The 16,441-nt window shown below is 33.6% G+C and overlaps 1 protein-coding gene across 3 annotated transcripts in view; it reads right to left on the bottom strand.

The window, feature by feature from the left end:
- Positions 1-15,852, bottom strand: part of LOC110877512 — a 31,779-nt gene extending 15,927 nt beyond the window's left edge. The window contains exons 1-5 of one of the 3 annotated variants that reach the window (XM_035977371.1): positions 15,594-15,852; positions 12,931-13,004; positions 11,766-11,839; positions 11,452-11,544; positions 7,717-7,809 (exon numbers count right to left, since the gene is read on the bottom strand). In XM_035977371.1, coding sequence (XP_035833264.1) covers positions 7,717-7,809; positions 11,452-11,544; positions 11,766-11,798 — 219 coding nt within the window. In that variant the 5' untranslated portion in view covers positions 11,799-11,839; positions 12,931-13,004; positions 15,594-15,852. Of the gene's footprint in view, positions 1-7,716; positions 7,810-11,451; positions 11,545-11,765; positions 11,840-12,064; positions 12,261-12,930; positions 13,005-15,593 lie in introns of those variants that run through there. The other 2 variants (XM_035977370.1, XR_002557079.2) reach the window with 2 other exon arrangements.
- Positions 15,853-16,441: the final 589 nt, after the last annotated feature.

The following is a 16,441-nucleotide window of genomic DNA, read 5'->3' as shown; positions in this document are numbered from 1 at the left end:
AAACGATGATAAGAGCCACCACGACGTAGATCGGGCCTCAATACCCAACATATTCAAATACTACTACTTTTACACAAGCTATGAGCTTTTAACCAACAAAATTCAAGTTTTAGTAGACTTTAAAGATTCAAAATGTATGTTCCCGACTTTTAACCGTTATAAATCATATTAACCATTTTAGATATGTTCGAGAGTGAGTTTTAAACATTATACCTCTAGCTCGGGGCTAGGGAAGAATCTAGTCGAAAATGTGGTGGATAAAAGCTAAGTAACGAGGTCCTTCCACTTCCGCTTGCTTCAAGACTCCTAATATGTAACCCGTAAGCCTTGTATATGCTTGAAATGGAGTGATCAAGATCGAAAGATGGATGTGTAGGGGGAGGGGGTTTCGGCCGAGAGTGGGGAGGCAAGAGAGAGGAGAGTGTTTGGTGATTTGTGGTGTGATAATCTCATGAGTTAAGTGAGGGTATTTATAGGCAAAAACAAGATTATCGTCCAACGGTTTTTATGTCATCTGGATATTAGACATAGGTAATATAATATTCAAAAGTTGTACTCCTTGGTTACCCCTTGTTGGCCGATCTCTTTAGGGGGGGGGGTATCCGGTTCGATTTCAATGGTGTAGTTAGAGTTTAGTTTAGTTAAGTGGGTTAACTTTAGAGATTAACCCCGTTAGTTGCATGATGTGTTATATTGCGAGTGTTAGGGTAATCAGGGACCCTAACTGGCTCAGAAAAAGACTAATAATATTTCTGGCAATATTTTTATGTTCCGGGTATAGTCCGGTTGTTCGGTTGGATAGTAATCCGTTAAAGTGCTTAAGTAATCTTTTAAGCGTCGTAAGTAATATTTTTTGCGACACAATTTATTCTGCAAGGTGTCAGGAATATTTCCTCATGTTTTGGCACTTTATTAGTTAGCTAGAAGCTAGTATGTTAAATAGAGTGCTGTGTTTCGTGCTCAGAGTACGTTTTAGGCACATCCAATCATTATATCTTATCCTAGAGACGCAGTTCTACAACCCTTGTATCCCTACACACACTCTGGGTGTAGTAAAATATTTCTGGCTCATACAGGCCTTTAGAGGCAGTGTTTGCCTGATGCTGGCTATATCAGCATGTTCAATAGGTTATCCGTTCAAATGCTACTGTGCTTTTGTGCATCATGTTTGTCACTAGAGTTCAGTAAGTAAATAATGTAGTGATGGAAATCAAAGTATGATGCAGATATGTACAGTTTCAACAGTCAAGTAGCAGTTTATCGGTAATCTTAGTCAAGCACAGTAATTAAGCAGCAATTAATAGTTAATTAAGTCGTACGGATACCTGGTTTAGTGAGGGTTGTCACATCTTTCAACTCTTTTATACTCAATGCACTCAAAACCGGTAGAATCGGGGCTTGTGTCGACTTACTACTCATTCTTGTGGTTACGTTGGTTCAAGATCCGTATTCTATCCACGAGGTTTACCGATTTCGGGTTAAACGTGAAACACCGTCTTGAACAGTTAATCAATCGGATTTGGGTGATTCCTGTCCGATCAGGAGAACCAAGTATTGACAAAGTTTATGTTGCTTAACTCGTTATCAAAACGCCTCTATAAAATGACAAACAATCAAAACAACCAAGTGTAAGACGAACAAGTTGACCAGGACGGAGCATCGTCCGAACAGACTACCGTCCGAACGAACTGCTGTCCGAACGGACTACTGTCCGAACGACTGGCCAATCCGAACGACTTGCACCTTGGTCCTACCTAATTTTTAAAATCAACTCTCAAGGGTTTTGGAACACCGAACGGATTGCCGTTCGATCGAGCTACCACTCGTTCGACCGACCATCCGACTATGTGATGTTTCGAAACTTCAACACATAAACAATTTTTGACATGTTCAATGGATAAAGGATGCCACCCAATCGAAAGACCGTCCGATCGTGTGTCAACCTGCTGCGAACTTATTCTCATTGAAGTGCCCAACCAATCGGGTTGCTGTCCGATCGACCGACCGATCGATCGATCGACCGACCTGAAAGGTAGAGATACTTCACTGTTTTCAAAATGCTACAACAAAAACTTCAAAAGTCAAGCCATCATACACAAACACATCTTTCCCAAAGGAAGAAACAATCCACTCGAACGGCCAACCGACCGGACGACCGTCCGAGCGGACTACCACTCGCACGACTGGCTGACCGACGGATTACCATCCGATCGAACCGTTGTCCGACTCACTTGTACTTTTCATCGTTTTGCGTATCACTTATCGTTTTAATATCAAACTGTTCAGGCTAACCCTACTCTCTAGCACTCCCTTCAATCCATCAATCGACGTGAGTATACTCGATCCCTTTTTGCTTTACGCACTTTTGGGTGTTACATACGTTACTCATACAAAACCACATCAAACACACTACGCAATACTTTAAACGCTAACCGCTATCGCATGTATACGTGACTTAATGAATGCTGTTTGTTACGGTTACACATGGAATGCTCTCTACCTGCCTTAGCAACGATAGTACTATTAGTTTGGACTCAGCACCCGTTCACTCGGGGGTTGTTAAGGACAATTACCTACGTGGCTCACAATGGTTAGTATGTATCGTGAACTGCCTTGGGCAGTCAATCCGCAGTCATTGGTATCGATGGGTTCATGTCGATAACTAACATGCCTCATTTCACTCTGTGTACGTGCTGGTTATGCGTAACGCTTTTGAACTCTATATGCTATTATCAAACTTGTATGCTCGCCTTTACACTATGTGTATTGACTTTTACCTTAACGTATGTGACAGGTGCTTAAGTTGCTAGGATGCTTATTTGCACGGTGATGAAATCGAGGCTAGGGAAGGTCTAGAAACTAATAAACAATTGTCTGTAATAAAAATCTGAGTTTTCGGAACAGAACAATTTGACTAGATATTTCTGTAATAATTGTATTATCATTTATGACATGGTATGGGACATGTTGCTTTAAATATCTAGTAAATATATAATTGGTATGGAAACTTCTGGACAATCTGTTTCCCTCAGTGTCGCGCCCCGATGTTTCCGCCATCGGTTGGGGTGTGACATCTGGTGCCTTATATCACTGTCTTAAAACACGTGAATCTCAAAACCCTAAATTTCACATTTCACCGCCTCCCTTTCAGATATGAGACCTCTCTCTCTCAAATCGCAACAATAAACACCGCTGAAACCACCAGTTGCCACCATCTTCCATCAAACTTGCTGCTAGGGTTCAACGATTTGGTTGCTAAGTGACTGGATTTCAACTCTATTAAGGCTTAGGGTTCAATTTGGGCTTCGCATCATTTAAGGGTGTATGCCATTCGATCTTTACAGGTTCGATTACAATGTCTCAATTAGGTTACGGCTTCCCATCTGATTATAACTTTTGTCTTGTTTACTTATTGTTAATTGCATATTTTGTCAGGGCGATTAGATTGATCTAGAACAAAAGGTTTTGTTTTACTTTCAACTGATGTTCAAGGTTAGAAAAAATAACCATTGGTGCGCTTTAATTACCGGGAACTTTGCTTTTCATAGTGCAGAATGTGAAGTGGTTTTGTCACACGGAACATTTGATTTGGTGTCAAGCAGTTTTGATGGCGACATAAGACAGCAGGTAAAATCCAGTCATATATAGACTTACCTGATCAACTAATGAATTCGACATGCCCATTTTATCGAAGAATTTGTAGAATTTAGCTCCTTGCTTGCATTAATATAATAAGAGTACCCCAAACATACATACTGTTACTTTCAAAAAGGTAGTTTAACTGCACAAAACAACAAGAAAAACAACAACAAATAGCAGAAAAAACAACATATAAAAAAGCAAAAAGCGCCGGTAAATTGACTTCCTAACCCATCACAACACCTAGTGTGAAACTGCAAACAACAATAGAAAAAACAACATAAAAAATCAAAATAAGCTCTTCTACCTTGTGTTTCTTTTGCTACACCTCCCCAATTAAGGTCATATCGTCTACTTTTTATTTATGTACAATTCCGGCTACAGACAGATGAAAAAATGATTAACAAAGTTAGGTGCCCTAATCTTACCACAACAAAATCCATGACTTTAAAATTACATCCAAATGTTAGGCCCAAATCTAAATCCTACACTGTTAAACCCAAACCCTAAGGAACATGCAACCAAAACACAACAAACTTAAATTTCAAACAAAGAATTAAACAACTGAAACTGAGTTTAAAACAAACTAGAAAGAGAAAGATGGGTTGTTAGCTGCCTAGGCCACATTTCAATCTACTTTCTTATTATATTATAGGCAGTCATCTTTCATTTATATGTTGTTTGTTGGCTGCAGACTGTTTGAAAAAAGTTGATCTTTGTTCATTAGCTAATAAAAAAAGAACCGTAGAATTCGCTAAATAAAAAAGCTTAAACCCAAACCACATCTGCCTAGCTTAACTAAGCTTCATAATTATAAAAGCATACAATAGTCAGAGCACACAGAGTCGCAGGGTGATCAGATATTGCTTGTAAAACGAATCAGGACCTTAAGGTAGCGCTACTAACACTTGGGTGAACATTGAATGTTCTAAGATGTAAAAATGACCAAAGAATATAAATGATAATTAGTAACAAATAAAAAATTCAAGACAACAGCCTGAGCATTGAGTTTAACATAGTGCAACATCTGAGGTATGTACAACGAACAACTGAAGGCAAAAATAACATTTGACCCATTGATTAAAAAAATAGTTAATGCATTTTAAAGAAAACTGAATCATTGTGTTTAGCATTTAAAAAACTGGGCATGCTTAACAACAAATTCAAGATCATGCTAAACCCAGATTAGTGACTAGATGTTTGAATGTGTTTTACAAAGAGATAGATACCATCATACCACAATCAAATAACAACTGATAGTATCAGATTACAATTTAGAAAACATAGGTCCAAAAATCCCAATAATCATGCAAATTGTAACCATAGTTATATGAATAACTGACAGATCAAGATGTATTACTAAAAACATTTAAAGTTTTCAATTCAGAAACAACCTTCATATAGCTTTCAAGATCTAATAAATTACAAAACATGGGACCAAACATCCATATACTCATGAAACTAGTAACATAAGCGATCACCTCAACTCTCAGCTTTCTAGACTTAATAATTTCAAAAGTGCTTAAATCTTTTATAAAGTTTGTCAAAGGATAGAAAAACATTGACCCATTGACTCAAAAGACACCTAAATACTCTTAACTCTAAGCTTTCTAGAACAAATTCTGATTGATCATGGACTTCAAGATAAGAAGGTTCAACAAGGATGGATAAACCGGTAGGAATATGAGTATGGTTCTGGGCGGCGATACAGGTTGGCTTATCCACTTTTCATGGTAGACGGTTATGTGAACAAATTATAGGCGCTAATAGCTAATTTTGGGCCATCAGGCCTAGAACTGCCGATGTTCGGTTGCTGGCGCTAATAGTTAATTTTGGGCCATCGACAGTTTTGGGCCTAATGGCCCAAAATTAGCTATTAGCGCCTATAATTTGTTCACATAACCGTCTACCATGAAAAGTGGATAAGCCAACCTGTATCGCCGCCCAGAACCATACTCATATTCCTACCGGTTTATCCATCCTTGTTGAACCTTCATATCTTGAAGTCCATGATCAATCAGAATTTGTTCTAGAAAGCTGAGAGTTAAGAGTATTTAGGTGTCTTTTGAGTCAATGGGTCAATGTTTTTCTATCCTTTGACAAACTTTATAAAAGATTTAAGCACTTTTGAAATTATTAAGTCTAGAAAGCTGAGAGTTGAGGTGATCGCTTATGTTACTAGTTTCATGAGTATATGGATGTTTGGTCCCATGTTTTGTAATTTATTAGATCTTGAAAGCTATATGAAGGTTGTTTCTGAATTGAAAACTTTAAATGTTTTTAGTAATACATCTTGATCTGTCAGTTATTCATATAACTATGGCTACAATTTGCATGATTATTGGGATTTTTGGACCTATGTTTTCTAAATTGTAATCTGATACTATCAGTTGTTATTTGATTGTGGTATGATGGTATCTATCTCTTTGTAAAACACATTCAAACATCTAGTCACTAATCTGGGTTTAGCATGATCTTGAATTTGTTGTTAAGCATGCCCAGTTTTTTAAATGCTAAACACAATGATTCAGTTTTCTTTAAAATGCATTAACTATTTTTTTAATCAATGGGTCAAATGTTATTTTGCCTTCAGTTGTTCGTTGTACATACCTCAGATGTTGCACTATGTTAAACTCAATGCTCAGGCTGTTGTCTTGAATTTTTTATTTGTTACTAATTATCATTTATATTCTTTGGTCATTTTTACATCTTAGAACATTCAATGTTCACCCAAGTGTTAGTAGCGCTACCTTAAGGTCCTGATTCGTTTTACAAGCAATATCTGATCACCCTGCGACTCTGTGTGCTCTGACTATTGTATGCTTTTATAATTATGAAGCTTAGTTAAGCTAGGCAGATGTGGTTTGGGTTTAAGCTTTTTTATTTAGCGAATTCTATGGTTCTTTTTTTATTAGCTAATGAACAAAGATCAACTTTTTTCAAACGGTCTACAGCCAACTAACAGCATATAAATGAAAGATGACTGCTTATAATATAAGGAGTAAACTGCCATTTTGGTCCCTGTGGTTTGGTCATTTTTGCCACTTTAGTCCAAAACTCAAACTTTTTGCATCTAGGTCCCTGTGGTTTCAGTTTTATTGCCATTTTGGTCCAAAAATGACATCAGATCATATTTGTCTTATAAAATCCTGCAATTTTATCATTTTCCTCAGGGGTAAATCAGGTCATATTTGTCTTATAAAATATGGTATTTATTTATAAAATAGAAATGATCATTTTGCCCCTGCGGAAAATGACAAAAGAGCAACATTCTATAAGGCAAATATGACCTGATTTCATTTTTGGACCAAAATGGCAATAAAACTGAAACCACAGGGACCTAGATGCAAAAAGTTTGAGTTTTGCACTAAAGTGGCAAAACTGACCAAACCACAGGGATCAAAATGGCAATTTACTCTAATATAAGAAAGTAGATTGAAAAGTGGCCTAGGCAGCTAACAACCCATCTTTCTCTTTCTAGTTTAGTTTTAACTCAGTTTCAGTTGTTTAATTCTTTGTTGGAAATTTAAGTTTGTTGTGTTTTGGTTGCATGTTGCTTAGGGTTTGGGTTTAACAGTGTAGGATTTAGATTTGGGCCTAACATTTGGATGTAATTTTACAGTCATCGATTTTGTTGTGGTATGATTAGGGCACCTAACTTTATTAATCATTTTTTCATCTGTCTGTAGCCAGAATTCTACGTAAATAAAAAGTAGACGATATGACCTTAATTGGGAGGTGTGGCAAAAGAAACACAAGGTAGAAGAGCTTATTTTGATTTTTTATGTTGTTTTTTCTATTGTTGTTTGCAATTTCACACTAGGGGTTGTGATGGGTTAGGAAGTCAATTTACCGACGCTTTTTGCTTTTTTATATGTTGTTTTTTCTGCTATTTGTTGATGTTTTTCTCGTTGTTTTGTGCAGTTAAACTACCTTTTTGAAGTAACAGTATGTATGTTTGGGGTACTCTTATTATATTAAGGCAAGCAAGGATCTAAATTCTAAAAATTCTTCGATAAAGAGGGAATGTCGAATTCATTAGTTGATCAGGTAAGTCTATATGTGACTTGATTTTACCTGGTGTCTTGTAGTTTCACTCGCATAAGTTGTCGCCATCAAAACTGCTTGATACCAAATCGAATGTTCCGTGTGACAAAACCACTTCACATTCTGCAATATGAAAAGCAAAGTTTCCAGTAATTAAAGTTTATTGTGTTTTTATTTATGTAAACTAACAACCCATCTAACAACTCATCTTTCTCTTTCTAGTTAAATTTCAAACAAAGAATTAAACAACTGAAACTGAGTTTAAAACAAACTAGAAAGAGAAAGATGGGTTGTTAGCTGCCTAGGCCACATTTCAATCTACTTTCTTATTATATTATAGGCAGTCATCTTTCATTTATATGTTGTTTGTTGGCTGCAGACTGTTTGAAAAAAGTTGATATTTGTTCATTAGCTAATAAAAAAAGAACCGTAGAATTCGCTAAATAAAAAAGCTTAAACCCAAACCACATCTGCCTAGCTTAACTAAGCTTCATAATTATAAAAGCATACAATAGTCAGAGCACACAGAGTCGCAGGGTGATCAGATATTGCTTGTAAAACGAATCAGGACCTTAAGGTAGCGCTACTAACACTTGGGTGAACATTGAATGTTCTAAGATGTAAAAATGACCAAAGAATATAAATGATAATTAGTAACAAATAAAAAATTCAAGACAACAGCCTGAGCATTGAGTTTAACATAGTGCAACATCTGAGGTATGTACAACGAACAACTGAAGGCAAAAATAACATTTGACCCATTGATTAAAAAAATAGTTAATGCATTTTAAAGAAAACTGAATCATTGTGTTTAGCAATTAAAAAACTGGGCATGCTTAACAACAAATTCAAGATCATGCTAAACCCAGATTAGTGACTAGATGTTTGAATGTGTTTTACAAAGAGATAGATACCATCATACCACAATCAAATAACAACTGATAGTATCAGATTACAATATAGAAAACATAGGTCCAAAAATCCCAATAATCATGCAAATTGTAACCATAGTTATATGAATAACTGACAGATCAAGATGTATTACTAAAAACATTTAAAGTTTTCAATTCAGAAACAACCTTCATATAGCTTTCAAGATCTAATAAATTACAAAACATGGGACCAAACATCCATATACTCATGAAACTAGTAACATAAGCGATCACCTCAACTCTCAGCTTTCTAGACTTAATAATTTCAAAAGTGCTTAAATCTTTTATAAAGTTTGTCAAAGGATAGAAAAACATTGACCCATTGACTCAAAAGACACCTAAATACTCTTAACTCTCAGCTTTCTAGAACAAATTCTGATTGATCATGGACTTCAAGATAAGAAGGTTCAACAAGGATGGATAAACCGGTAGGAATATGAGTATGGTTCTGGGCGGCGATACAGGTTGGCTTATCCACTTTTCATGGTAGACGGTTATGTGAACAAATTATAGGCGCTAATAGCTAATTTTGGGCCATCAGGCCTAGAACTGCCGATGTTCGGTTGCTGGCGCTAATAGTTAATTTTGGGCCATCGACAGTTTTGGGCCTAATGGCCCAAAATTAGCTATTAGCGCCTATAATTTGTTCACATAACCGTCTACCATGAAAAGTGGATAAGCCAACCTGTATCGCCGCCCAGAACCATACTCATATTCCTACCGGTTTATCCATCCTTGTTGAACCTTCATATCTTGAAGTCCATGATCAATCAGAATTTGTTCTAGAAAGCTGAGAGTTAAGAGTATTTAGGTGTCTTTTGAGTTAATGGGTCAATGTTTTTCTATCCTTTGACAAACTTTATAAAAGATTTAAGCACTTTTGAAATTATTAAGTCTAGAAAGCTGAGAGTTGAGGTGATCGCTTATGTTACTAGTTTCATGAGTATATGGATGTTTGGTCCCATGTTTTGTAATTTATTAGATCTTGAAAGCTATATGAAGGTTGTTTCTGAATTGAAAACTTTAAATGTTCTTAATAATACATCTTGATCTGTCAGTTATTCATATAACTATGGTTACAATTTGCATGATTATTGGGATTTTTGGACCTATGTTTTCTAAATTGTAATCTGATACTATCAATTGTTATTTGATTGTGGTATGATTGTATCTATCTCTTTGTAAAACACATTCAAACATCTAGTCACTAATCTGGGTTTAGCATGATCTTGAATTTGTTGTTAAGCATGCCCAGTTTTTTAAATGCTAAACATAATGATTCAGTTTTCTTTAAAATGCATTAACTATTTATTTAATCAATGGGTCAAGTGTTATTTTTGCCTTCAGTTGTTCGTTGTACATACCTTAGATGTTGCACTATGTTAAACTCAATGCTCAGGCTGTAGTCTTGAATTTTTTATTTGTTACTAATTATCATTTATATTCTTTGGTCATTTTTACATCTTAGAACATTCAATGTTCACCCAAGTGTTAGTAGCGCTACCTTAAGGTCCTGATTCGTTTTACAAGCAATATCTGATCACCCTGCGACTCTGTGTGCTCTGACTATTGTATGCTTTTATAATTATGAAGCTTAGTTAAGCTAGGCAGATGTGGTTTGGGTTTAAGCTTTTTTATTTAGCGAATTCTATGGTTCTTTTTTTTATTAGCTAATGAACAAAGATCAACTTTTTTCAAACGGTCTACAGCCAACTAACAGCATATAAATGAAAGATGACTGCTTATAATATAAGGAGTAAACTGCCATTTTGGTCCCTGTGGTTTGGTCATTTTTGCCACTTTAGTCCAAAACTCAAACTTTTTGCATCTAGGTCCCTGTGGTTTCAGTTTTATTGCCATTTTGGTCCAAAAATGACATCAGATCATATTTGTCTTATAAAATCCTGCAATTTTATCATTTTCCTCAGGGGTAAATCAGGTCATATTTGTCTTATAAAATATGGTATTTATTTATAAAATAGAAATGATCATTTTGCCCTTGCGGAAAATGACAAAAGAGCAACATTTTATAAGGCAAATATGACCTAATTTCATTTTTGGACCAAAATGGCAATAAAACTGAAACCACAGGGACCTAGATGCAAAAAGTTTGAGTTTTGCACTAAAGTGGCAAAAGTGACCAAACCACAGGGATCAAAATGGCAGTTTACTCTAATATAAGAAAGTAGATTGAAAAGTGGCCTAGGCAGCTAACAACCCATCTTTCTCTTTCTAGTTTAGTTTAAACTCAGTTTCAGTTGTTTAATTCTTTGTTTGAAATTTAAGTTTGTTGTGTTTTGGTTGCATGTTGCTTAGGGTTTGGGTTTAACAGTGTAGGATTTAGATTTGGGCCTAACATTTGGATGTAATTTTACAGTCATCGATTTTGTTGTGGTAAGATTAGGGCACCTAACTTTATTAATCATTTTTTCATCTGTCTGTAGCCAGAATTCTACGTAAATAAAAAGTAGACGATATGACCTTAATTGGGGAGGTGTGGCAAAAGAAACACAAGGTAGAAGAGCTTATTTTGATTTTTTATGTTGTTTTTTCTATTGTTGTTTGCAGTTTCACACTAGGGGTTGTGATGGGTTAGGAAGTCAATTTACCGACGCTTTTTGCTTTTTTATATGTTGTTTTTTCTGCTATTTGTTGATGTTTTTCTCGCTGTTTTGTGCAGTTAAACTACCTTTTTGAAGTAACAGTATGTATGTTTGGGGTACTCTTATTATATTAAGGCAAGCAAGGATCTAAATTCTAAAAATTCTTCGATAAAGAGGGAATGTCGAATTCATTAGTTGATCAGGTAAGTCTATATGTGACTTGATTTTACCTGGTGTCTTGTAGTTTCACTCGCATAAGTTGTCGCCATCAAAACTGCTTGATACCAAATCGAATGTTCCGTGTGACAAAACCACTTCACATTCTGCAATATGAAAAGCAAAGTTTCCAGTAATTAAAGTTTGTTGTGTTTTTATTTATGTAAACTAACAACCCATCTAACAACTCATCTTTCTCTTTCTAGTTTGGTTTAAACTCTGTTTCAGTTGTTTAATTCTTTGTTTGAAATTTAAGTTTGTTGTGTTTTTATTTATGTAAACTAACAGTTACATCATACTTTCCAAATTGTGTGTACAAGGATCTTACTCTCATATCTGATGACTGTAAAATTACATCCATCACTAAGTTGTCACGTTTAGCCCATATTGTGTTCTCTTGACCTAAAATTATGATACCGTTGTAAGATGCAAAAGAAGTCATGTTGTGAAGTATATGTTGACCAATTTGTATCTCGTCGAACCCGAATTCGCTTGCTTTACAAGAACAGTTGTTTCCGGTTATACGAGGGTTAATTGGGTCGCTAGAAAATGACATGAGTTTGCTGGTAGACACGAACACGACTTATTTAACCCATTTTTCAATGTTTTGCGTATTATTGCTGTGAAATTATATTTGTTTTAATATTTATATGTTGCCACAAATTAGCCAATCATTTTAAAACTATGGCATTAAAATAGTTATTTTAAGAATAAACAAGTTAAAAGAAGTCATTTAACAAAATGCAACTGTAGAATTAACTTCACCAAACCTTCCTTTTATAACTCCATTGTCCCCAAATATTTGTTCCATTTCGTTGGTTCCCTGTATCAATATTTTTAGCCAAAGCTTGTCTATGAGATTAACTATCAAGAACATTTTGCTTAGCAAAAGAATGTTTTAGCTAAACTGGTTTAAAAGCTAAAAGAGGACTTCAAAAGTTCAATTAGTAGTTATAGCTAGATAGCATAGTTGTGTGATGTGTATCATGTTTCCGCCGAGTACTATCGAATCCGCCGCAATGCGTGGGTTACCTACTAGTAATAATAATAATAATAATAATAATAATAATAATAATAATAATAATAATAATAATAATAATAATAATAATTATAATAATAATAATAATAAATCTATTAAATTTCAAAGTCTAGGAATAGTAACTTTGGCTACCTGTGAGTTTGTGATTGGGTCTTGTTTTCTTTCTTTTACTATTTTACTACGCCTTTTATAGTGTACTAGGACAATCCCGTCACTAGTCATGAAACTCATGCATGTTTTGAAAAACGCGTATGTTTTTGTAAAACCGGTATGTTTAGCATAAATCTTTCATAAACCATTTGTGTTAATTGGAATTCGTTTGTAACATGGTTTAGAAATACGTAATTTTTGTTTAGCGAAATATTTTTTGCTTTTGCAAAACTTGCATGTCTTTCCACCACCGAAAACATTTATAAAAATGTAAAACTATAAAAAGTAGGGGTTATGAACTCACCTTAATATTCTTGTGCAAGATAAAACTGACTTGAACCATAAGCTCGCTTTATGTATGCTAATACTAAGGCATCCCTAGTAAATAGCGAAAAAATAAGTTTCCATCAGAGGGAATACGGTTATAATGTTCGTCACTGATCTCTACCGAATCGTTAAGTAAACGACTCCATGGGAAGGTTATTATCTTAATGGGAAACAATATTTCTATGATCGCTTAATCTCATTTATATCTCGTACTAGGTTAGAACCCCGTGTATTACACGAATTGAATAAATGTAATTTTATATATTAAATAATAAAAAGTTACATCTTTATGAACCCCGCATATTGTATGGGTTAAATAAATTTAATTTTATATATCAGATAATAAAAAATAGTTATATCTTTAAAAATCATGTGTATTACACAGATTAAATAAATGTAATTTTGTATACTAAATACTAAAAACGTCGTATCTTTTAAACACCCGTGTATAATCGGGTTGAATAAATCTACCAAATAATAAAAATATTACATCCTTGAAAACCCTTATGTTACACATGTTGAATAGATCTAAAAGAAGTCATATCTTTAAAAACCATGTGTATTACACATATTAAATAAATGTAATTTTTTATATTAAATACTAAAAACGTCGTACCTTTAAAATCCCGTGTATAGTCAGGTTGAAATATCTACCAAATAATAAAAAAATGTATCCTTAAAAACCCCGTGTATTACACATGTTGAATAAATCTAGTTTTACATAGCAAATGATAAAAAGTTATATCTTTAAAAACTTCGTATATTACACGTGTTATATAAATGTAACTTTGTATAGTAAATAATAAAAAAGTTATAATTTTTAAAACCCCGCGTTTTACACGAGTTGAATAAATATAATTTTGTATACCAATTAATAAAAAAGTTATATTTTTAATAAATTAGGATAACATTTAATATTAATTTATTATTTATATGTTTTATATAAGATAATAGGAAAAATAGATATTTGTTTTAAAAATATGTTAAATTAACAATTTAGATTTGAGGATAATATTTTATTAAAGCATGATAATATTTAATATTAATTTATTATTTATTTATTTAGTTAATATAAGATAAATATAGATTTGAGAATACCCTCTATAAATGACATGTGTCCAAAACTTGGTTTCTTTTATTATAGTAGATAGATATGTATTAAGCCTTAAGAACAACTTAATCCCCGTGTGATTAAGGATATATAATATTTATATTTTCTATAAATATATAAATATATACAATGCACGGAATCATGACTTATTTTAGTACTCAACTTTGAAAATAAACCGTGTCTGGGTATATAAAACAACAATTTAGAGTAACCCGAGAACCGATACGACTAATTTGGTGAATAAATATATATTTATTTTAAATATGTATTCTAGAAAAATAATCCTATAGAAAGCATCGTGTCTTTGAACCTAAATCCAAGATTGCTGTATATTTAGGTGATCGTGTATGTAACTACTCGAGAAGTAAATATACCCACACACACTTTGGGTCTTTGTCTACTTTATAATTTTACGTAAAAATACATCTTTATATTTTTATGTAAAAACTGACATGAAATACACTTATATGTATAAATAAGGAAAACTCCCAAGTATACGTTGTATATATTTTCTAAAATTTATATCTACGACATTTTGACATAATATCTCATAACTCAGAATCATCTTAACTTAGAATTTTCAAAACTTCATAAACCTATATATATATATATATACACACACACACGTCGTCCATAAAAATAACTCATAGATTGGTGTATATTTAGGTGATTGCGTACATAGCTACTCGAGAAGTAAATATACCCACACATACTTTGGGTCTTTGTCTACTTTATAATTTTACGTAAAAATACGTATTTATATTTTTATGTAAAAACTCACCTGAAATACACTTATATGTTTAAATAAGGAAAACTCCCAAGTATAAGTTGTATATATTAAAATTTATATATACGACATTTTGACATAATATCTCATAACTCAGAATCATCTTAACTTAGAATTTTCAAAACTTCATAATCCTACATATATATATACACACACGTTGTCCATAAAAATAACTCATAGTTTGGTGTATATTTAGGTGATCGCGTACGAAACTACTCGAGAAGTAAATATACCCGCACACACTTTGGGTCTTTGTCTACTTTATAATTTTACGTAAAAATACATCTTTATATTTGGGTCTTTGTCTACTCACCTGAAATACACTTATATGTATAAATAAAGAAAACTCCTAAGTAAAAGTTGTATATATTTTCTAAAATTTATATATACGACATTTTGACATCATATCTCATAACTCAAAATCATCTTAACTTAGAATTTTCAAAACTTCATAAACTTTTATATATATATACACACACGTTGTCCATAAAAATAACTCATTAAACTTAAACACCAACTTATATAATCTAATTTTAACCCAAGACCTGTATGTAGGTTGATGATAGAGTTGATCCAAAAATGAGATGTAAGCATGTTTCATTTCCAAAACACAATCTGTGATTTGTATGGAAATCTAATTATTTTGGGTAAATAGATTTCTTCTTTTTTTTTCTTTTATTTGGTCCAAAGTAGTATAATATCAATTTAGAATAACTACAAGAATAAATAAAAAGAATCATACCAAGGATTAGCGAGAAGGAAGAACAAAGGATGAAGAGCCTGGAACTTGCAATACTCCAAAGTTGAATTAGGGTAATTTAAGTGTGGGTAAAATAAGTTTTAGACAATGTAAGAGCCGAGGTTGAGGGAGTGATAGATAGTGGGTGTTATGTGGTGGTTTGAATGACGAAAGTATTTATTGAAGACTAAAACTCATTCTCTTGTATTCTATTATAATATAATAATTGAGATAGGGATGCCAACTTGCACATTGCATCCATTCCTGGTCAACCAAGGTTACAAGCAAAGTGGACAGGTCTAGGGACAAGTAAAAGAAGGTACTGATGAAAAGCAGAGCTTGACTACTTTATATAAAAAAGCAACTTTTTATTTATTTATTTATTTATTTATCTTGTCTTTATCTTTAGCACATTGCTAGTCAAACAAGTAAACCCATGCGGTGAATAGCATGGTGCAGTGAACTCTTTAAAGCGTGGGTATGGTGGGGCTTGGGTTGGGGGCATAAGTTGACACGTGTAATTGAAGCCCCCACTGCCTAGTGATGTGTTCGTAGGGTATGGCGGGGCGTGGGTGCACCGCTTGGGTTGGCAGATTATTAAAAAAATTTTTATAAAATTCACACCACATTTATAAAAAAAAAACCTAAAATTTCATTAGATTTTTAAAAATTACATAATCCTAAAAATTACATAATCCTAAAAATTACATAATACCTAAAAATTAGAAAATAAAAAACCTAGAGCGTTAGGTAAATTTCAAAAATGGCGATTTTGTCGAACGCCTTTCGCTCCTTGCCTAAAAATTCAATGTTCGCCACAGCCACCGGTCCTCGTGGCTTAAATCGCCGCT

This window comes from Helianthus annuus, chromosome 9 (assembly GCF_002127325.2).
Source record: "Helianthus annuus cultivar XRQ/B chromosome 9, HanXRQr2.0-SUNRISE, whole genome shotgun sequence".
In the NCBI taxonomy this organism is placed as follows: domain Eukaryota; kingdom Viridiplantae; phylum Streptophyta; class Magnoliopsida; order Asterales; family Asteraceae; genus Helianthus; species Helianthus annuus.
This window is presented reverse-complemented; position numbering and strand designations above follow the sequence as displayed.